General features: G+C 39.0%; 1 protein-coding gene across 2 annotated transcripts in view; it reads right to left on the bottom strand.

The window, feature by feature from the left end:
- PEX7 (peroxisomal biogenesis factor 7) overlaps positions 1–24,731 on the bottom strand; it is a 49,464-nt gene that overhangs the window by 3,744 nt on the left and 20,989 nt on the right. For both annotated transcript variants that reach the window (XM_074896406.1, XM_074896405.1), the window contains 2 exons: positions 22,189–22,244; positions 11,705–11,804 (listed from right to left, as the gene is read on the bottom strand). In XM_074896406.1, the coding sequence (XP_074752507.1) occupies positions 11,705–11,804; positions 22,189–22,244 (156 nt within the window). The remainder of the gene's footprint in view (positions 1–11,704; positions 11,805–22,188; positions 22,245–24,731) is intronic.

The following is a 24,731-nucleotide window of genomic DNA, read 5'->3' as shown; positions in this document are numbered from 1 at the left end:
TACACTTGCAGGTATGGAAAATTGTCATATTTTCCTAGTGGAGAGATGAGGAATGGAAAAACAATGAAGTTGACCAAAATGACGCAGGAAGAATTAACCCGGAACTTCAGTCTCACACTGATAAGCTATGAGATCACTGTATTGTCTACCTAGACCTCACTAGTCTGATGAGAAGTGATGCCACTTGTGCCAGTGGCATCTTATAAACAGAGGAACTGATTGCAGTATAACCGAAACTTTTCTGAATTGCAAATCCCAAGCTCTATTCTAGATGCAGGCCTGAACCTAAAATCACAAAACCAGAAGGCTAACCTAAGTCTATAACGTGAAGAGATTTTAATAAATAACAAGACTGCACAGAAGACAATTACAGAATGATTTAGGTTTGAAAATTATTTGATAATGCACTTTAGAGCCTGTAACAAAGTGAAAGGGTTAACCACACTGACAGTTACTCAGGTAGATGACCCGTAATATATATTCATGAAATACTGTGGGAGACAAGAAATAAGGCAAAGGGAAAAAGAAAGAGAAGAGCTAAAGAGAAAAAGCTGATGAGCCGCACAAATATATGCCAGTAAATCTGGCTGAATCCATCTTGCATTATCTTTACAATGTCCTTTCCAGTTGGGATCACAAAGGATACAGTATTGAATCCTGTGCACAAGCTTCCTTCTGCTGCAGACTGCAATTCTTGTTCTCTTCTAGAGCCAGAATGAACAGCTGCACACTAAAAATTTGGAAATTCAACTTCAATATTTGATTTCAGACTATAATTAGCCCATTTTGTGTTTACTATACTGCACTATTATTCGCTTTTATTGCTTCCTTAGCTGGTTCTACTTAGTTATTTGAAGTACTTTCCATATACATCTAAACGGATCCAAAAATCTCTTGACAACGTGTCTGTCTATTCATACGACATAATAGAGCTTTGTAATATAATGTTCTGCTGCATTGCAGTCCCCCAAATCATACCAAAAAGAAAATTTGAGTTCTCCACTAAATGCTATGTAGAAACTGGCAATCACATAAAACAAGGTTTTTTTTTATATATTCTCCACAGCTCTGGATCAATATCTGTATTTCTATAGGCAACACTTTATACTTTCACAAAGAAACAAGAAACGGAGATAACATTTGGAAAAAATCCCATGGGAATTCCCACCTGTTATCAATATAATTAGCATCCTTGAAGTAGCCTCTGAACAAATACAGTTAGAGAACCATTTAATCTAGCAACACTAAAAATAAACATGGGATATTAAAAGGGAGTTTGAAAAGGATCACTTACGGTAATTTGCCCAACTCATTGACTTAATGATAGCACATGAAAGATGAAAACATAACCAGCAAACAAAAGGAAAATAAAAGCTACAGCAAATAACAGTGTATCAAGTTCTCCTGTGCAGCAGGAAGTCTATAATGGAATACTGATATCAGAAACCTTGATGAAAAAACACATGCAAAGAACAGCAAACAGATACGTATGGGAAACTGGGACACTACAGCATGGAACAGCATTACAAAATGTTATTAGCATTTCTATTTCTCCGTAATACTTTCTCCAAAATACAACCAAGACTGTAAAAGAAAGGGGGCAACTACAAGCCAACAGCACGGCAGCCAGAATTAACTGATGGACAGCTGCTACATGCCCCTTTGCAGTATCACTGCCTCAAATACAAATGACTAAAATGAACCCTGGGGTAAAGAGAAGTGCCTGTTTATGAAGCTACTGCATCAGTTTACAAAATGTCTTCTCCTTTAATTTTGCCTTTTTTCTTATGACCCATCTTATACAATGGTCTTATAACCATCATATGCTTTTCCCCAGAAGAGGGGAACATTTAAGTGCTTTAAAAGTATTTAGAAATGTCAGTTCTCATGTGATATGCGTATTTTTAATATGTACTTTGAAGCACTTTATCTATTTAAAAAAACCCCAAACCTAAATGCTGCTTAATTTAAATATTAAAAAAGCAGCAGGAATTCCACTGGGATGAGGGCTCATCCAACACACCACAATAAATAAATGATGGCATTAAAAAAGCCACAAGTTCCTAGACTTTATATTTTGATCAGTGAGATGATGTTACAAACAAGCAGAGAAGATCCTCCTGTGGCAGGATGAAGAATGAAGGAAAATTGAAAATGGACTTACACATTATTTTCATACCTGGTAAAGTCCTTGCCATTAGGAACATGAAGGCATAGAGGTTTGTCTTTCTGTGAAAACGTCCACTGTCTCAGGGACAAATTTTACTCTCAGACTGAAACAAATCTCACTGATTTCAGTATTTAGAGGGTGCATGATTTACATTTTTTTTAAGATGACATGCAAACAGTAGAAGACACTTTATTTCAGTTGCAAAGCACTGTACAAATTATAACATCCTTATAGTACTGGATATTTTGGACACCAGTATGCCATGCAATTTTCATTATAATTTACTAAATTGCTCTTATAACTATAGAATAAAATTCTACTGCAGTGACTTTTAACTATCAGAAATTGCAGGGAAAAGGAGAATAACTAGAGCTTAACTGTAAAACAAGAATATTCTATTTTACACTGACTGGTAAATTGCATCAAGTAATAGTGCAAACAGAAAAAGCATTATAAACTTGGTAATTTTAATTATAACTAAAGCTATATGGAACAAAGGCAGCCTAAAAAACTGGCTGGACAGCCGGGCCTAAAGAGTTGTGGTAAACGGAGTTAAATCCAGTTGGTGGCCAGTCACAAGTGGTGTCCCCCAGGGCTCTGTTTTGGGGCCACTCCTGTTTAACATCTTTACAGATGATCTAGACAAGGGGATCGAGTGCACCCTCAGTCAGTTTGCAGATGACACCCAGTTGGGTGGGAGTGTTGATCTGCTCGAGGGTAGGGAGGCTCTGCAGAGAGACCTGGACAGGCTGGAGCCATGGGCTGAGGCCAACTGGAGGAGTTTCCATAAGGCCAAATGCCGGGGGCTGCCCTTGGGCCACAACAACCCCCAGCAGCGCTACAGGCTTGGGGAGGAGTGGCTGGAGAGCTGCCAGTCAGAGAGGGACCTGGGGGTGTTGATTGACAGCCGGCTGAACAGGAGCCAGCAGTGTGCCCAGGGGGCCAAGAAGGCCAATGGCATCCTGGCTTGTGTCAGCAATAGCGTGGCCAGCAGGGACAGGGAAGGGATCTGACCCCTGTACTCGGCACTGGTGAGGCCGCCCCTCGATTCCTGTGTTCAGTTTTGGGCCCCTCACTACAAAAAGGACATTGAATGACTCGAGCGTGTCCAGAGAAGGGCAACGAAGCTGGTGCAGGGTCTGGAGCACAGGTCGTACGAGGAGCGGCTGAGGGAACTGGGGGTGTTTAGTCTGGAGAAGAGGAGGCTGAGGGGAGACCTCATTGCCCTCTACAGCTACCTGAAAGGAGGGTACAGAGGGATGGGGATGACTCTACTTAATGACGTAACAAGTGATAGGACAAGAGGGAATGGCCTCAAGTCGTGCCAGGGAAGGTTTAGACTGGGTATTAGGAAGCATTTCTTTACAGAACGGGTTGTTAGGCATTGGAATGGGCTGCCCAGGGAGGTGGTGGAGTCCCCATCCCTGGAGGTGTTTAATAGTCAGGTCGACTTAGCGCTGAGGGATATGGTGTAGTTGGGAACTGTCAGTGCTAGGTTAATGGTTGGACTAGATGATCTTCGAGGTTTTTTCCAACCTAGATGATTCTGTGATTCTGTAACAAAATGACATTTACTATTGGTCTCTAATTTCATTAGTAAAGTTGCAGTACTAGTATATATGCTAGCAGTACTGTACTGTTACTACTGTAGAATAAACATCATGCCAAGTTATCTGTCAGTAGAGATTTAAGCAAGTCTATTTGAAGCATATAAAATGGGGATCACTGTATTTCCCTTCAAGTAAAGCCAAAAAGCAAGCAAAGAAACAAAAACTGCAGTCATCACAGGAAGCTGATTGCTTAACTAGAAAATCATAGTTTAACCAAATGAACAGCTACCCTGTATTTTATTGAAGTGTTTATCCTTGTCCCAGAGTATAACAATGTTTCCCACTAATTGATTTAATATTGACAACCATTCATTTATCAAAGCCATTTCCATTGACTCACTAACTGATTTACTCCTCTGACAGGCCCTCTGTTTCCTATTCATCACAATCATCTTGCTTTGCAATAGACTTAGACCTTTTTCAGCACCCGAGGGCAACCCATTCAGTCTAGTGCAATTACCTGCATGACATTCTGCCTCCTTACTGGTCAGAAGCAGCAAGAAAATAATCTCCCAAGTTAGCAGCTAACCTTTTTTTTTAAGTATTTGAAGGCATAATAAATGCCTAAACCCTAAACAAGATTAAATAGATTCAAAAGAACAATTTAAAACTAAAAAGTAACCCCTTTATGAAACGGTTTAATCAGAAGACAGTACAGCCCTCTTCAGATCAGTATTTCCAGAAGTATCTTGGTGCCACCCAGTTTCCAGAGTGCTCGTAATAAATCATAGGATAATACACAAATGTGTCTGAGTGACGCATTTATCTTCCCAGCTTTTCTCCATCCCATCCAATTTTCAAATAAAATGAAAAAGACCTGTCTTTTTTTCTACAAAAGAGACAATGGAAGAAGTATTCAGTTCTTCACTTCCATTAATGTTAAACCTCTTTTAGTTTCTTATCTACTGTGTCTTTTCATACAGAATTTAATGGTCTATTTATAGAATTCTTACGTATTTTTGAGGGGTCCTGAGCATCCTCTATAAGCGTGTGGGATGGAGATGAAGTTGAGATACAGCAAAGTATTAGGTTTGCTACTCATCAAATTACTTTGACAGATGATCAATAAAACTGTTTGGTTAAGTGCAGAATGGATCATGCACAAGTTTAAATGCATTTAATACCTATTTTGTACTAGAAAATCCAAACCACTAGTGTGGCCTTTTGTTTGGTCAACAGTTGCTGGAGTGAACTGCACACAATGCCTACCTTTACACAAGAGTGGAAGTGATGGGAGTTTGTAAATCAAAACTTTTTATTTTCAATGTGCAATAATATCAACCATTTTAAAATTTACTTTTGAAAAAACACACACTGATGTAATTATTATTTCCAGTAAAGGCAGAATAAAACAAAACCTGCACCAGAAGTTCTTATAAAGATCTAGGTTCAAACTACAGTTATCAGAAACAGATGTTCCAAATAGCGCTTAAGAAATCAATTTCTTTCTTAAGGAGATAAAAGACTTGAGGGGCATTATTTTTCAGATTGCAAAGATATGTCACAAAGAACTGATTTAAAAAAAGGGAGCTGTCTCAACATTTGTTCCATTGCTCTGACATGGGCAACAGGAAGATGACTTGGTAGCTGTGCTACACATTTCTAAATGAAAGTCTTCTGATTGTGTATTTAATCAGTAAAATGTAAAGGAAATTGAGATGCGAGTTGCAGGTTAAAGAGAAATCCTTGAAATCTCCACAGAATTTGTAGCAATTCCTCTGTACTCTACAGATAAGGGGAAAGACATCTCCCCAGTCTTTCAAGAACTGTTTTTAATCAGTAAAGTAAATCTTAAATTCTGTAGAAGATACACTGGAAATGCAAAATGCCTTTCTGTGCTAATACTAACCTTGGTGACCCCAAATGCAGTCAATTTACATGCAGTGAAACTGTGTTTTCTAATGAACCTATCCAGTCTTCAAACTCATCCTTCAGCTCAGAGTTAAGATAAGTTCTTTCCTTTTGGGATATAATCACAAACAATCATAACAATGTTTTCGGTAACAGCTACAAAATCCTGTTGTCTTCCATTGAGTCTCACTAGTGCAATTCACTGGGACTTCTCAAACAGATGTACTGATCATGCAGAAAAGAAACAAACATTGACTAAAATGTGAGGCTCACAGAAGTAGCAAGTATTTCTAGGCCACTGAATCAAATATAACACACAAGCAACACATTTACTGAGTAAGAAACTGCTGCCTCCCACCTCTTCCCAGTACTTCGGAATCAGAATTAAAGTGCATGTTCCTCTCCACACACTTGCAGCTTTTACAGAATGGTGATGCCTGACAGCAACCTTTCCAAACACCTTAGGATGAGACTTCTGCTGCTAATGGCAAAGAGTGACCGTTACTCATGAATGGCTAGCTTTGACTTAGGCAGTGGAAGTTTAAACAGTTTGGGAAAGATATACAATAAGCACCAGAAAGAAATGTCACCTCCCTTTCCCCCTCCTCCAACTCTGTAAAGGAGTTCAAATTGGTTTTACATTTGCAACTGGTTAAATTTGATCTTTCCATGCAAAAATCCACTCTGAAATTAAATAAAAGAACAGATGCTGTAGGATCTTTTTATCTCAAAGGATCACTAACTGCATAACTTTAGTAGCATCCTGGAGAAGGGCCATAAGGACAGATTAAAATGAAGTACAGATAGTGATATAATTATAACAGTGTGATAGCCCCAACAGCTGGGTAGAAGCTATTAGTTCCTTGGCAATTAAGTGTAAAAGATAAGAGCAAGCGATCAAAAGAAAAAAACAGAGAAAGTCTTTCGTGTACATTTCCACAAGATGTAACTCCACTTTTATATGAAACAGTCACCATTTCTGGGCCTGTTGAGGGTGCACAATTAATTTAAACGAACAGCAAAATACCAGCCTCACTTAAAGACATCTGCATTTATATTTGGCTATACTGGTTAAACCAACTTCTGCAGCCCCTCTCCTGTCCATTCTCCTGCCTGCTGTGTTGGCACAGCTAATGCAGCACATTGCCCAAGTTGCACATAGAAAACAGGTAGCAGAACAAACCTGTACGCTGAAACTTGACAGATGATCAAAAATTTCTCCATAAAGCTTTAAGAACTTAACAACTCTATTTCCTTCAGGGAATGCAGCTCAAGTATATAGTTTGGCTATGACCTCCCTCCAACTAGTAAGAAATTACAGCTTTTAAAATTTTAGTGATACTGATGCTGTAAAAGAGGTGATAAGTACAGCAACATTTCATGGGATCAACAGACTGACGCTACAAAGCGGGCACCTCTGCTCAGTTCTAACTGCCTCTGGCCAGGTGGAAGGAAGGAGCAGACTGTGGTATGACACAACATGCTGGCGATACCCCACAGCTTTATGGAGAAGAAAGCAAAGGTTCAGGGAAGCTGGGTCACAGGGATAGTGTAACACAGAACACAAGACTAGTTTCAAGTGTACTGCACTGGTATTACCACTGTCTCCACGTTATTGGTATCATGTGTGTGTACTGCCATAAACACCCCTCACCATCTCCAGATACCATACAGAATTGCGGCCAGGCCCTTTCTTGCATTCATACAGCCCAGAGCTCCAGGGTCTTTGAAGAAATAAAATAAACCAGTTTTATGTCAACTAGCCTACTCCGATGGAATATTTACACAAGGAGATGGCAGCCGCACAGAGCTCTAGAGAAAACAAGTTTGCCTCATAAATTCACAAACAGATATTTAGACAGATAGCTGCCCATTTGTAGTATGATTACCATTCAAAAACACACAACCACAGTAAAACAAAATTGTAATTGATCGCTGTTTGTATTGTACCTCAGTTATTATAAAACCTAGACTGTAATACACACTCAGATATCAGATGATTTTGGACTAGAGAACTGTTTGGTGCAGAAGAAATTTAATTTCCAAAAGGAGCGCCTCAGTATTGTATATCGTGAAGTCCTGTTTGGATTTGGCATGTCATGGATACCTAACGTGCTCTTCACATATCAAGCATTCTAAGCCACTACACCACTTGGCATCACTTCCACTGAAAATCACATATCCTTGCAATTTAGGAATGCCATTGTTCATAGCGTAAAAGTACAGAGAAATGGAAAGATTCCTCGCCTGTTCCCATCAGATACTTAATCCTGTTCTCAGCAGTAAGACTGGCTCAACGGAAAGCATTAATTTATACTCTCCACTGGCTGCTTTACAGAGTTCAGAAGAGATGTGAGGTGTAGGCTGAGAAAGGTTTTCAGGCAAAATTCAGAGCTTCAGTTTTTCTTATATTTGTGTCAAGCAAAATACAGCTTTAGAAGTACAACAGAAAGGATTGGGGGTTTTTTGTCCATGATTTAAATAAATTCATGGTACATAAGTATTTTTTTATTCTTTATATACTTAATTAAATAATTTCAGAATCAAGACAAGAAGTGAATGTTTGAAGTGTCTGTACTTTTTATCTGTGTCATTGATGGACTGCCTGAAAGACATTTAAAACTAATTCATGACTGCCACATCACATTCAACCTACAACAGAAGAAAAAGGCTGCTTTTAAATAAAGCTGCACAAATAATACTAAAGGAAGTTACATTCATGCTTACATGTAGGTAAACACAGCAAAATCCCAGTAAGAGCTAGACTTAAAGGAGTATTATATTTTAATTCACCAGAACATTCACAGATCACATTAAGGGACAGTAAATATGAGGAGAGAAGAAATCTGATGAGTTACAGAGTACATTTCCAATACATGGTCTAGCATTATGAGCCCCTGAAGAGGAATAGTATATAGCTGATTACCATTTTCTCTACATACATCCTATGCCTATCTAGTGTATATTGAAAGGAGCAAGCTTTAACTGCTTTTCTTATCCCCAAACTTTGGAGAGAACTCTCATGTCTGGTTTAAAAAACTGCATATTCTTAATACTGTGGACAAGATAAATGGATTTGTTCAGTTCTTAATATGGTACACCATTACAGATCCAAATGATTTTTCGTGCTTAGGATGTTGTCACTGTTCTTGGGTGTGCCAAACCTACTTTGGATGAAAGCTGGAGTCAAGAGTATCTTCTCCTAGACAACGTGCCTTGCAAGCTCTCACATCAACACTTGCAGTTTAACAGAGAAATACCCTGAATATCATGAGGATCATTTCTGTTAATGCTTTGTAATGCATCTGGGAGTTTGTTAGTTGTCTGAAATTGCTATGAACTTGACACCAACATTATGGTGGAACACACACAGGCCCCCCCCCCCCCCCCCCCCCCCAAACAGTTGAATTTATTAAAATGCCAAGCTTTCAACAAATGCTTACTTTACGTAGAGGCAGATACCCCAAAATAGATACCAGAACCTTAAATAAGCACAAAAGGGTTTTCTGTTCCATATAGCTGATACTTACCCTCATAACCTGGGACCCTTCCTTATGGCCAGATCTCTGTCCCACATGGTGCCTCCCTTAGTAGGATACTGTACAAGAACCAGCTTGCCTGCATGTACCTACACTCTGCCTGTGGATTCTGTTCAAAGTTCAATCAGTTCCACAGGAAAGTCCTGTAATTCCTAGATGAGATACTTAATCACAGTATCTATTTTGAACACTTCTTCAGAAAGTACAGACTGGTTTTCCCTTGACATGTAAAAGATACTTCCAAAATGCTGAAATTCATTGGGCAAAGCCAAAGAAAACATCAACTGGCTAATATCATTAAGAATGAAAGCAAAGGTTAATGACCAGAAGGGTACTTAATTTGACTATAAATGAATAGCTTGTCCATTATGAATAAAATACTCTGCATGCATGGAGGAGAGAAGCAGTTCAAATCTCAAGTCGTAACTCCTTATGAAGCACACAGTGAAAATCACAAATCATACAAATGCATGAAGAACAACATTATGAGGTCTTGATAGAGAGCAGACATGAAGGCAACCTACATATTGGGAACAGCAGCATAAAAGTTAAGCGAATAATCTTCACTGGATTGATGCAGAAGCCAGGGAAAGACTGCAAGTGCTCATACTAGAAGCAACTATTCAGTAAGTGATCATTCTTTTTCTTGTAGTTACAGTTTAATTCTATCATACGTTTTAAACTTCTTTTAAAAATCAGAATGTTTACATTTTGCATTGCTGTGATATCCAACCCTCACAATATATTAAATCAACTCAATAGAAAAAAAACAGAGGACTATTAAAGCTGTTGCAGATGCCAAAATTCTGTCTGGAAGGCACACTGGCATGCAGTATATACGGATATGTACCCCAGATTTAGATTTTGTGCATTAAGGCCAACATCAGACTTGTAGAATTTCTGTGTGGAAAAAAACCCTGGATGCACAAATGCCCTAATGTAGATGGGTACACACACCATCATTTTCCTTTTTCCAACATGCAAGTACATATGCAGCTATTCAATTCATTATCTATCATCAATGAATATTTACTTCGTCTTGTTCCAAGAAGGCTATTCCTTACATTATAGTTACAAAAGAAAGAATATCTACATAGCAGCAACCCCAAGTCTGACAAGTAAACTGTACAGAAAGAAGTCATATATAGCCAGACAGTCAGAAACACCACCCACTAAGAGCCATCCTGTGACACACAGGGCTCTTTGGAACAGGCTTATAATCACATCCTCAATATGAAATGAAGGAAAATCTTCTTGCCTCATTTAGATCCATGACAAAACCCACACCAACCTCCTGGAAAGCTGAACTGGGCTCAGAGCATGCAGTGGTGTAACACTGTAAGGCCCTACCTAATGTATTACGCTACATTTGCTGCTCCCTCTGGACTCAATTCAGCCAGAACTGTACCTATACACCCACTTGGGATGCAGTTTTAATTCCCAGCAACCGGCCTTTAAGTTATTCTTGCCTTGCACCACTGAAAAATAACCTGAAACTTGAGAATTTTTTTTCAGCCTTACAAATTCCCCTATGTGGTTCACAGCACATCTGCGCTGTTACTGCAGCACCTCTGAGGCAACAGAATTAAGGGAACAAGCAGCAAGGCAGGAAACTCTTCAAGCTAGCATTTGGCTAGAATGGTTCCACATGCATTAAGCTAAGTATTTTGCCAAACCTACACATTTCTCCTGTGTCCTTTTATCAGTAGCAGAAATTACGATGGTTTTATTTGCTTAGTCCAATCAGAATTTTAATGCAGCTATTACAAGTCATTTTCATCTGGGGCAAAAAATTAATTTCACTGTCAATTAGAAAGGAATCTAGATGCAAATGATATCTGTGGCACATTCAACAGTGCATTAGTTACAGTTAACTCAGTGACAGTAATTTCTGTGTGAAAACTACAGGCTTGCCGTTCTTGCCTGAAAAAAAACAGTTCATACTGCAAACAACAATTCTCTGTTTACAAAACAGAAACGATTGTAGCAACAGAACCAGAGGAGAATCCTACCACAACCAGTACATAAATAAGTGTCCCTGATAAAACGGGTTCCACTCATTCATGTCAACGATGAGGTTTTTAGAATTCTGACTACATATGAATCTTCTTCTAGTATTCCAAATGTGACAAACCAGGTCTAAGTATCATGTATGACACTACCAATGTTTAACTTGACATTCTAAGTAGATGGAAGAAAGCTCTGTTTCTCAGTTTGGCATTCCAGGCCCTTCTCTATTACTCTTCCTTCTGAAAGTAAACTAACTCATTTTCCCTGAGCTCACCATGGCTTTCAGCTATCTGATTTTTGCCATTCTGTCTGTTCTGCCCTCCCCTCCTACCCAATGCAAGTAACTGATTTATAAATAAAAATGGACCTGAAGTGAGGTTTATTTAATAAGCATCCAGCCAGACTCACTTCCAGAAGCTTTCTGCAGTCTGGTGGCTCTTATTTAGGATCTGAGTCCTGCAGTCCAGCCATGACCACAGTGGCTATAACAGGCAAGTGAAAAGTAAATTCCTCCCAGCTCTTACCTGACCGCAGTTGTGAAGACTTAAATCCAGTCCACATGTAAATTCAGTATGATGCTCAACTGTTTCCAGCAAAGGGTTAGGCTTGGAAAAGTCCCAGAATCTATAGAGGGAAGGAAGGAGGGAGCAAGAGAGGAAAAAAAAAATCAAACAAACCACAATTAAAGTAATTGAAAGGCCATTTCAAAAATATAATGCAAGACATTGACAAATCTGTTGCTGCCAGGGTATTTAAAAATGCAAACTCATCCACTTCAGAAACATAACAAATCATATTCCTGCAAAGCCATCTGCTGATTTACATAAATTAAACCCCACTGGGCAAAACCATCTTTGTCTCCTGTTGCAGAAACTGAGATCAAAGTTGGCACCAAAGAGCAGCCGTTGGGACATTATTAAAACAGAACAAAATGCGGGCTAAAATACTCTTCTTGTATCTCTTGATGGCTGGAGAATTTTATCCCTGAAAGACATTAGCACAATTTATGATTTTTCTCAGTTTTTGGTATTGTTCACTATGGGGTTTTTATTTAGTGAAGATTACACATTCATTTAGAGATATTCGCCATTCCCAGTCTCAAATTTGAGACTGTGTTCCTGTAAAACAAAATTTAATATTGTAATTTAATAATGAATTTGTACACAGTTAATTCTACTAATTCATATTTCAAAAAGCAGCTTTTCTTTCCAGCCTTTATTGATATAAATGCTCAGAAAGTAGACTTCTGAAGTGTGCTACTTCTCCCAGCTACTGTCCTGTTAGATGCAATGTCCATCAATGAAGTTAACAGCAAGGATAAGAGAGGCATAAGAGAAGGTGGGATGAAAGTATAGGTACAAGAAATATCAGTCATGAAAAAAGCATTCAGGAATCGAACTTTCAGATCACACACTGACAAGACACTATATGACAGCACAAAATAAAGATTTGGTTTGCCTTTTTGCATTCTATATACTGCTTCGAGAAGTCCATAGGCTGCAAAGCACAGCACATTTTGTGGGCTGGCAGCTGTAATCAAATTTTCTAAAGCTTGAATTTTCTCAGAGTGTTCAATCATATGCTCTACTTCCTCTGTAACAGCCGCAGAGGTCTTTCTGCCTTGCTCCTATTGGGGAAAATTACAATACTTAAACAGTTCATTATCAGACCAACTACACTGAAAGCACTGTATGTTCAAACCAATTCACGTAAAATAGCAAACATGGGAGTCAGCAGGTCAGTTTGCTAAATGTGTAGATGTTACTGCCTTCATAAACAAGCAGAATGGTATCAGCACAATGGCTACGCCATAGCAACAACCCTCTTAACTTTTTCCTAGTACCTGAGATCTAAGATAAACAACTTATTTTTCAGGAGAGAGGAGCAAAAGACCATCTCAGCATTTTCGTCCTCCCACATTTGTTCATAAGAAGGTAAGGAAACAAATCATATTGTTTCTAAGTAATAGTGGTAGCCTTCCTTACCGCATTAGCTCTCTACTAACTTTTGCGAGATAGATGCTCATAAAGCACCTGTAAACTAAGAACTTCAGATCTACATGAACTAAAACTTAGAAAAGACTTTCTGATCAATTTTAAAAATAGTAGGACAATTTCATGGTTGTTGTATGGAGTCATGTTTGCAAGAAGTCAGAAGCAATGTAGCGCTTAAGAATACTGCAACTTCATTCAAATTCCACAGACTGTCTTGGACCTTTCTTTTTTGATACAAAAATAATTACTAGTGAAAGTCCAAAAAACCGTACAGTCTCAGAACTGAGAACCACTGATGACAAGTTAATGATGGTGCTAATAATGACTCTGCAGGCCAAAGTGAAAGACACTATCTATAGCCCAGCTTCCAAAACTAGCATGGTGACAATATTTTGCTCAGAGTGAACTTCCATCACATCCTGAAGACTTGAAGTTCAATGCACGTTTTCTAAGACAGTGCTTATCCCAGCAGGATAGCTGTGGGGCAAAATGAAGATTCATTCACAACACAAATAGGTGTGCTTCCAATACTTTAATTGTAGGTATATCTACACCATTGGCAGTGTGAACTTCAACAGTGGACCAGACAACCATATACGCTTTTAGGGTCCATTACATGTTTGTACAGCCTGTACAATCAGAGGTGTGCCACTCAGATGGAACTGCCATTTTTACCCATATTAAGTACCCAGAATACATTAAAACTAGTACTCACGACTGCAGTCACATCTGCACTGACCACAGACACCCTGCAACCTATATGAGTGCATTTTCTTCAACTTTTTTTCACTGCACCTGTTGAAACTACACCTTTTCCCCCATTTCTTTATAGTTTCTTATTTGTTTTACATGAACTTCACATGCAATTCATAAGCTGCATGTATATTGCAAGTGGACTGCTTATTCTAAACAAACCATTATGTGAAAAGAAAAAGCCTGTCATCCTATGGATTCTGTACTTTGTAACACCTGTAAGCAACAGCAGAGAGATGTTACCTTGTTACATACATCCGTGCTCCCCTACCAAAACATTTTTACCAACACCCAGTACAGTTTCCTCTATCTATCTTCTACTATGTCCTCCTCCCGACTCTACCCTTACCTCCTGTCCCTGTGCCTTCGACACTAGCTGGGAAAAAAAAAGCAACAAGTATCATTTCAGGATCCAGTGTCTGCACAAGGCAGTACAACGCATGTGTTGTGGCAGCCTGTTGCCACATGCTGAGGAGCTAGCAGATCAGCAAGAAGGTTAGACATGTGGTCAATCCATGCTATGGCTTTTGCTTTCCTTAAGGTAATACTTTGGATTCCCTCTCTTGTATGTTCATGAGTTTCCATTAAATGTGTTCAAGCTTAGTAAATTTAGACTACAATTTTTGTGTCAAATCTAATTGAGTTTTCAATAGGTTCAAAAGTTACTTCAGGAAATGATTCAGGGAAAATGCACAGAAGCACGAAAACCACAATTCCTCAAGTTAATTTCCTTCTGGGGAACAAACAAATATATTTATGGTAAATACTTATGCATGAAAGCCTTACTACTGCTCTTAGGTTTCACATAGAAGATGTCTTAATACGTTGCATTTTTAGGTGGGTGTGAATCAGTTATTTAGAGGCTGCTTTCCATAAAAGCCTATTCAACAACTCATGCCACCATGCACATGCAGCCACATTAGGCAGAAGTCACAGTAGTGTATGGATGTATGCCACCAAGAAGTTTTCAAGAGCAACCCAGAACTCAGTGTTTGTTTACTACACGTGTACCACACAATTCATTCTCCTGCTCCCATTCTCTAATCCCTGTGGAAAGATAGCTACATGTAAAAGTTCTTCCTGCTAACTAGAAAGAACTTGAACAGAAATTAGTGTCAAGTTACTTTCGGATAAAGGGCAGCAGGGCAATGTTGTTACTTCAGGCATTAACTGGGGACATCTAACTATTTCCACAATAATATTCTTAAGACATTATTTCATTATGGTTCCAGTAAAGTATCAACATTATGAAGTAGCTTAGGCATAGAAGAAAGCCTTTATTAAAAGTATTATCTTCCTTAAGCATCAAAGAAAAGAAGAAGAATTGCTTGAGAGCCAAATCAAATGGAAGAAGATCCAAAAAAGTAATCCTGAAATAGGTTTTACTTCTGAGTTTGCTCCAGTAGCACAGTTCTTCCCTAAGGACTCAACTTACATAATTTATTTCAAAGTAATTCTTGTTGCAATGCTAACTTCTAAGTTTACTTCCTGTGTACTGTATGAGAAAACAAAGCACATCACTTACACATTTATGACCCTACTCTAACAGAGCTCCATATGCACCACTGTTTTTTATTATTACACATGTGAGTCGATGTCCTGACAACGAAATCCCGTACAAACATTTTTCTAGAAGGTAAAATGGCAGATTGCAAGTTATGTTTGTTTCAATTCTTTTGCCACACTATAACAGAATAACTTTTAAGAACAACTAGTTACTAGCTTTCATAATACCCCTTCTGCTTTTGAAGATCTTAAAATTTGCAAAACTTACCGTTAACTTTAATACTTTCCTCCAAACAATGATTTGAGAATAACTCTCATCATCACCATGTGCTTCAAGCCAACCTGAGAATGCATTTGTATCATCATTCTACTGAGGTATCAAACCAGAAACAGAGTGCCCTGAAAAACAGGGTGTGCTCACAAAACGAAGGTATTTCTTGTCACTAAAGAGTTCAACCTGATTGAAGAAACACAAGTGAGCCACTCCATTTAGGCAAGTACATGCTTTCTCTAGTCCTTTTAGCTTAATTCAATACAAGGTGCAGCCCAACATGCAGCACTGTGAGCTACTCTAATCTTGAAGGATGAAGACATGAGCCTATACAGGCTGTTTGGCATACAAGAGTAACAAGTTAATTGCTGTGATACACAGAAGTTTAAGTATAGTTATGTGGGTGAAGTTATACAGCTTACTCTTTGTTCCTTGACTTCTCCCCAAAACATGAATTAACTAAAAGGGCATGCAAACCCATAACTTAGGGACACTTATGGTCTCCTCAGAGCTTCTAGATATTCCCCATCCTTTAGTATCATAATCCTAGACTGGAGCTTCAGTTCACTTTGACACATGTTCCACTCCTCATCAAGGACTGGGAAAGTTCAGTTGGCTAAAAGTGGGGAACTCAGATGCCTGAGAAATACAGAAGTGGTTGTCACCGACATACAGATAATACTGTAGGTATGTGTGGTCTTTCTCAATACTTCCGTTTCCTCACCTGTCTACAAAAAACCCTAACTTTGCCTTTCAGACAAACAGGACACTTTTTGTAGAGAAATATTAAAATGTATTTGTATGACAAACAGAAATGATAGTTTCACAATGAAAAAGTAAAAAGGGGGTTATTTAGGACAAAAAATATGTACTTCCCATAAGAAAAAGATACTCAGATGCTGCCATAGTTATTCAAGTATAAATACCTGAAGGCTTTAATTACTAATATTTAACACTTATAAAGACCTGTTTATTAAGAGAAATTAAAAACAAAAATTAAAAATAACCCTTTGCTGTTTTTGTCGATATTATAGTGTTATTCATAGCACCAGAAATTTTTTTTTAATAGATAAAAGATATTAATCTATTTATGAGGCTGAATCATTTGACAAGTAGCTCCTGTGGCCAACACTTTCCCAGTTTTAAGAAAAATTTGATCTCATAAAACTTATTTCAAAGAAAACTAGCATATGCAGGCAGGAAAATGCCAGTGAATTAAAAAAATACAAGAACCCAGGCATTCATTTGTGTGTCAAAATATTTATCATTAAATTGTAATTCTTGTTTTAATCCAAAAAGGTAACATGTAAGAGAACAGATAGGCTTTACACTGATGTATGAGTGACTTTTACTAACTCAAAATTTCAACAAACAGTTAAATCGTAACTGAAAAGTACAATCAGGTTTGAATTTTGTTAGTTTCATCAGAGGTAGTGCCCAAAGCTCCGACTACCAACTAGCAGCTCTGCTATCAAGGACACTTTTTATAATGATGCAGGAGCTATCACTAACTGAGCAAATTAACAGGTTCTTCTACTGCAGAGTTTTCAGTTTCACACTGGAAACCACCAGTGACAAGCATTTTGATCAGTGGGAAGACATCTTCCATTCGGGAAAAAAAAAAAGAAAAAAAGAGAGAAAATGCACACTCACCTTTTCACCTCAAAGAAAAAAATAAAGACACAAAAAGGACAAGGATAATTATCTGAAGTGAAAACTAGTTTCTTTTATGAGCAGCATTATTCCAGAAGTTCTCAAGATTTCTTTGTGATCCAATTTACTGAACTTGTACACAGTCATGGAGAGCTGGAGATAGTGGTTTACCTTAAAGTGCCTTGCAGAGATGATGTCCGCTATAGTAAAACTTCCAACAAAAATTGCCTTTTTGCCTCAGAGACAAGCCTCTGTGAATACATTTCAAGACCTGGCCTGATACTAGGTTAATAAGCTCTATAATTTATCAGATCTCCTGCTTAGATTTTGGTGAGTGCTCCCTGTGCCTAATGCACCAGATTTTTTTTATACTGAAGAGAGTCCAAAAATATAAAATAGTAATTCCAGTAAGAGATGACACTGATGTTCTTTCAAACTGAATTTTGACAGAGATAAGGTTTAAGAACATGCATGCAAACCTAAGTAAGTCCTGGAAATGTTACAGTACTTTGTGCATTTCCTGGCATTTTAATGATTCATTTGTGTTAAAACTGCTTTTTAATTAACCTACATTTTTCCTGAACTCTTCCAAAGAGTAAGGAAATGGTATAGAAAAAATTTGTCTCAATGAGGCATAAATCCAAATCATTATACCCAAGCATGTAAACTCAAGTGCAAATCTACAACCTCTTTTTCTTAGCCCCCAGTATGATAGTTGACATGTGAACTAGTTTTCTTTTCAGTAGCTTGACTATAGTACACACATGCAATCGTTATACTGTTTGCAAAGGATGAAGCTAAGAATTGTTAACTTCACTTTCAACCTACTCTTTTTTGCTTTTAGATAGCCAGTTGTGATGATGTGCAAAACTAGCTGTCCTACCTGAAACAAACAAAACCCCTGCCTCTTACATGGCAGTTGGGTAATCTTAGATAAGATTGCCTTTGTTTGGTTAAACTATAAAGCTTCAGTAAAATTTAAGATGACAGAGTTTAAACAGTAAACTACACTGTATCCAGTTATCTGCTACATGTTAATGCTTACAGACAATTCTGAGCTTCAAACAGAAATGCTGAAGAAAATAAAAGAACATATCATAATTAAGCTGCTATTAAAAAAACCCACCACTTGTATCGATGAATCTGTTTTTAAAGGACTGCCATAACATACTGTTCTATAACTTACTATCAAATGTGGCTAAAAAGTCACAGGCCTTGAGTAGATTCAACAGGATCCAAAATTAATACCATGTGCTGGAATCCCTACTTCTCTTCCTTGATAAAAATATTTATCAAGTATTTTTGTTCTTAAATTGAAATGTATGCATATGTCCACATGTACATGTGTTTGCATATGCATGTGCATACATGACAGCATATGTGTACATACTGCATGTGGAGTGTATGGTGCATCCAGTCAAACACTGAACACTTCTAAATGAATTGTATTTCTTAGTGTGAGCTACATTCCTTCCTGTAAATGACCGTACAGGATACAAGGTAGAGGTACAACACAGTCACCATATTATATTCTTTAAAAGAGATGTTCCCAAAGTGTTGTGCTAAGAGGGAAACGTTACCTCTCACATTATACAGAACATTTTTCTTGTGCCACCTTTTCCAAAGAATTTCACTTGGTCTCCTCTGTTGTTTGGTCACTCAACTGCTAAAAATCTGTAGTTTATCCCTTCAACCGCACCCTCCATTCCTGGTCACAGCAAGTACATTTTTGGACAGAAAAATAATGTCGAGAGTGGCATTTTGTGAAAAAGTCTCCAAGCTCTGCATTTACAGACACCAGGGCTTATGAACTAGGAGCTCTCCTCATCTTTACTGACAGTTTCCACGTATGAAAATGTCAGAACTTAAATTGCACTAGATTTTGGTACTGTATGAAGTGCATTAGTGTGAAACCTTTAAGATATATAGTTGCTGTCAAAAATGGGAAGAGCGTGACAACACAATCAAGTCACTTCAATCCCTCAGCATGTGGATTATTAGTCTTATTGCTCAGACAAGGCCACTGGAAGAAACCAATTACCACTTTTTATTTTAGACCTAGAAGCCTTCTGAGAAATGATACACTGCAAACCAGCTGGCACTGCATCAGTAAAGGATGTTAAGCAAGATCCCATAAATAACCTTCCACAGACCTCTGTGCAGTATTCTATAAGAACTCCATTTTAAACATAAATAAAGCACTTTATACAAGACAGAATGCTGGTACAGCAGTCTTGAAAGTTATATCCAAACAGACATCACAGCACTCACACTGTCAGGCTCCTGGCATCAACCACACAACAGCGGATATCACTGGCAAGGCATTACTCCTTACTACAATAAGGAAAAGAATATCAATTAACATAACACTTAGGAAAGGTTCTCAGGCACTGAAGTCCTTTACTGAAATAAGGACATGCCTCTGGGGGACAGGAGTATTATATAAACTCACCATCCAGTTCCAATTTACAAGAGAAAGGCACAATTTTTGAAGGGAACAAGCCCATGTAGGACTGAAAATTTAAGGGGGTGACTGGACTACAAAACTCACACTATTATTACCACCTCACCTTCCTAGTTTCTTTTTCCTGAGGAGCCTTTATCCATTGCAGCACTCCAGTCTCGTAAGCAGTCCCACCATCTCTCTATAAACTCCAAGAGGCCACAGCTCTGATACTGCACATTGACTTCTAATCCCCCCATTTGTCTCCTCTGCTGTATACAGGTGTCAGGCTGCTTTCACAGGGAAAGTGCAAAAGCCTCTGGCATTATGCTATTCCCCACACTCTTCTCTGATTCTCATGCTTTCACTTCTCTTCAGGTTATGATGGCTCTGCCCCGATATCTGTAGTTTAAAACACTCCTCACTGGGTTAGCAAGCCTGTTGGCAAAGATGCCTGCCCTGCAGGACCCAATCACTTAAAAGAGGACCCTGTGGCTGTAAAAGACAAAGCCCTGCTTATGACACCAGCTATGCAGCAAAGTGTTGACTTGCTGGAGATGTCTTTCCCTACCTGAACATTTCTCCTTTACAGTCAGGATCAAGAAAAACCCCACCTGGGTCCCCAATGCCATGTAGCTACCCTTGATATATTCATGGTCACCTCTTTCAGTAATGTGAGAACTCACACAGGTTAAGCGAGAAAAAGCAGTGTCCTGAATCTGGGCAAACCCTAGCAGTGTCTCCACAGCCTCCTGGACCTCAACCCAGGGGAAGACAACACAACCTTCCAAGACATCAAGTTGGGTTGGCAGACAGATACTTCAAGAGGGAATGCAACAGGAGGCAGTCTCCAGTGATGATTTGCATTTTTCTTTTGGTGCAGACACTTGATTCAGGTTCATCTGACTCTTTACACCTCCCCAGACTGAACTTTTTCCTGCTCACCCATTTCCAGGGCACTAAATCTGTTCTCTAGCTCCAACTTGTGTCACTAGAAGTCACATTTCCAGCCTCCCCCATCACAGGGGGATTCAGGATAAAGAATCTTTATCCTTATCCTCTACTGCTTGAGAAATACGTCTCTAACTGTCCCTCCTTCCTTGCACTGTGGGATTTGGGCTCTCACCTCTGAAGGGTATCTGTGAAGACCCTGTCAATCTTGTGTCCATTATCCTTGATGGGCGTGCAGTCTGCTCATCTCCTCCTGCAGTTCCTTCACCTCAGTACCTCAAACAGAACACATCTTTTGCAAGTGAGGCCACCATCTCCCCTGGCCTCAGGAAGAAGCACCAAGCACTCCCTGCAGCCTAAGACCTGGAAAGCAACATCCTCTCTAGTGCTATCGAGGTTGAGGACTCACATGTGCCAAGGACAACATCACTATTGTCACTTTACAGTCTCAAACAGTCCCACACCAACTACAGCAGAGCTCTGGAGTCCCTTTGCACCCTTGCATGTTTCTGTTCGCTGCATTCTGGGAGCTGCAACCAAGAGCTTGGATGAAAACAAACTTCCAGCTATACTGCACAAGACTATATAGATTTATGATTTAGAAACATACAGGCACTGAGAGTTAGCAAGGCTTCCCTTAGGAAACAGACCCTTTCTGTGTCTGGTGTCAGACCACTTAGGACACAACCAGAAGTGGTATTAGTTGGGATGATTTGGACCAGTGGGATAACTTTGCAGTCACTTCTGGAGGCAAGAGGGCTTCTCCCATTTGTAAATGTACTGCCTATTATATTCAGTTCATGTTATAAAATGAAAATGTAGATCTAAGAATGTGATTGGAACATTCAGGAACGTACTTCATAGTGTATTGACTTACAACACTGCATCTTAAAGAAGTCCAAAAATGAAGTCAAACTTCTTTATGACTTTTAACCAGCTTTAAGTCAGTTGTACTATAAAATCCTCATCAGTATCAGATATACTGGGCAATCAAGGGAATTTACAGAAGTACTGTCTAAAGAACTTCAGCATACACACTGTGGAACAATACTAAAGCTTACCCACATACTTGCAGGACAAAAATTTGTTCATAAAACCTTAAATAAAAATGCATCACAGAAACATATGAAGTCACCCACCTACATTCATTTAAGAGGTTATTACCTTCTTATCAGACACCACCACAGCCGGACACAACTACGTTCAGCAGAATGATGTGAAAAGGACTACAGAAAGCATCTGTCAAAGCAGATATCATTCAGAAGTGATGGAGCTGGCCTTTAAGTGAAGAACCCATGCACAGCTTACGAAGAGAGAAAACATCCAATAGCAACATTAACTGCAATTCAGTATGTCCACTCTAGAACTGTTTTCTATTGCAAGTCACATTAAAATATATTATCTTTCCATTTTTACCCAGTTAAAAAAATACTGTACCTCACAGTAAAATCATAGGAGCAAGAGGCCAATAAGGTTGCATGGAATGGTGAAAACTGCAAGAAAACAAAAGAGAACAACTTTTTAAAACATTGTGAACATATGCAGACCTACTGTAAGTAGAAAGTTACCAAAGTTTAACTATTTAAACTGTCTTGGTAGGTACCACATGATGCTGCAGCAAAACAGACTACATAAAAAAATTTATCCACCATGCTTCTAATTACAAGGAATGCTCTATGGCATCCTACTTTGGTTTGATTTCATTACTGCAGTGCCAATCAACCCTTCTGTAATGTTAAGAAGTTTTAAGACAGTCATATAAACAGTCATAAATTTTTCCTTTGGCTGACAAGCTGAGTATAATCTCATCATATAAAGCAAGTTTCAGAAAAGCTATGTGACTGGTTTATTATTCTCAGAGAGAGAAAATTTGTGCCATACTGCAGAGAATGTATGATATATTACTGTCATTGATTCCATCTCCTAAAATTTTGAAATTATTTACAGAATTGGGAAAATTGGAGATAAGTTGAAAAACTGAAGGCAGTATAACATCACTTCATAATTTCCCCTGCTCCTGCAGGGCATCTTAAGGAACACACTCTTCTACAGACTCTTGTAGACAGGTTTAAGAACTGCGGCAATAGGCCAAAATTGTTCACCTTGCCTCCAGCTTTTTGGCAACCCTCAGTTTCCAACCATTTTAAGGTCTGTATTTCTCAACATTGACATAACTTCAGTTTGAAACCCACCCTGACCTCCAATATTTCACAGATCATTCATCCAAATATCTTTCTAGGTAAACTCAAAGATCAAAACTACATTTCAGTGTAAGAGATTGAAGCCAGCTAAGAATACAAGACAGCCAAATGCACCAATGTCAAAATCTCCTGAAAAGGGCTCCAGATGAACTCAGTGTGCTGATAAAGTCCCATACTGCAGTGAAAGACCACAGGAGATCTGCAGGAATTCTGACAGTATCATACTGGGTAGAATTCCTTGCCAGTCTCAGACCTGACAGTCAACACAACCCTGAACAAGTGAACAGAATACAGAAGACAGAAAACTGAAGAGCGTGATTTCATGGTTGGTTTAAGCTGATTTAAGAGTGCACTACTGCCAAGACTCGTGGACTTCCCTTTCCTTTCTACTTCTTCATGCCTCCTTTGTGTCAGGTCTTGCAACTGTGGGGTTGAGTGACAAATTGAGACAGCTTAGTGATCCAGACAGAAACTAGTCACTTTTAGGGACAGGATTTTCAGGTCAGATTTTCAGCAATCAGATAAGCCAACTTGCTGCACAGCTTTGTAACTACTAGTGTCAGCACAATGTAAGGGAAGGGACATCAGTAGGGACAGCTGCCTCTATTTAGGTAGCATCCTGGTCTCTCTCTCCATTTAGTGTGACTGATGAGTTACACCACACAAGTGTAGATATGTTGCACCACCTCCAAGTGCTGGCCCACATTCCTCTATCTTATGTCCACAGGGACCATTGTCTATCTTGAAATGGAAGCTACAAAAGCTTGCTAAGATGGAACAGAAGTCATGTACTCTCACATACCTCTCCTTTGCACATGTATGCATATACAGCCTCCCCACCATCTCCTTAAATCACTTAGTGAACTGATCTCAGAGGTTGGTGCAAAGAAAGTTCTATTGCTGGCCAACTCCTAATAAACATTTCAAGGCGTTTTAAGAAAACAGGGGGCACGATGGGCCATAAAATGGAAACTAAGATGAGACAGTATAAGAATATAAAAGATACCTTACCTGGTCAGGCCAACAGTCTTTGAGCCCAATGCTGTATGTTTACATGGCATTGTCTGTATTTTAGTTTGTACCAATCACCTCTGGTCCTCTCACTAGATACCACTGAGAAGAGTCAAGCTTTGTCTTCTCTATTTCCCCCAATCATTCATACACAGTGATAAGATCCTCCCTAAGCCTTTTCTTCCGCACACTAAACAAATCCCAGCTCTCTCAGCCTCTTCTGGTAGGACAGAGGCTCCAGTCTCTTAATCTTCTTTGTGTCCTTTTGCTGGATGTACTCCAGTATGTCCATGCCTCCCTTGTATTTGGATGCCCAGAACTGGACCCAGCACTCCACATGTCGTTTCACTGGTGCAGTGAGTAGCAGGGAAGGAACACTTCCCTCAACCTGCTGGCAACACTCCTCCTAGTGAGGCCCAGGATGAGAGAGATTAGAGAAATTAGAGATGCTATCCCTGTCTAGCTCTTCTAGCATCTGTTTATCAACCAGCTGACATCTGTGAACCTGATGACACTGCCTGCCTATGCAACCTCTTGTGCAGAGAGCTAATTCAAGTCGTCTACATCTGATATGTAAAAGAAGTGTTTCCATCTGTTTGTAAACCCATTTTCTACAAGTTTCATCAAGCATCCTTTAGCTCTATTATCACAGGTTATGGTGAATAACAATTCTGCATTCACTTTCTCCATTTTATCATGAAGACAGTGTGCTATGAAACCCTTAATGGCAGAGCTGTTTTTAAAAGATCCCACCAACTGTCAGAGAGT

The sequence above is a fragment of the Athene noctua genome, chromosome 1 (assembly GCF_965140245.1).
Source record: "Athene noctua chromosome 1, bAthNoc1.hap1.1, whole genome shotgun sequence".
NCBI classification, from domain to species: Eukaryota; Metazoa; Chordata; class Aves; order Strigiformes; family Strigidae; genus Athene; species Athene noctua.
This window is presented reverse-complemented; position numbering and strand designations above follow the sequence as displayed.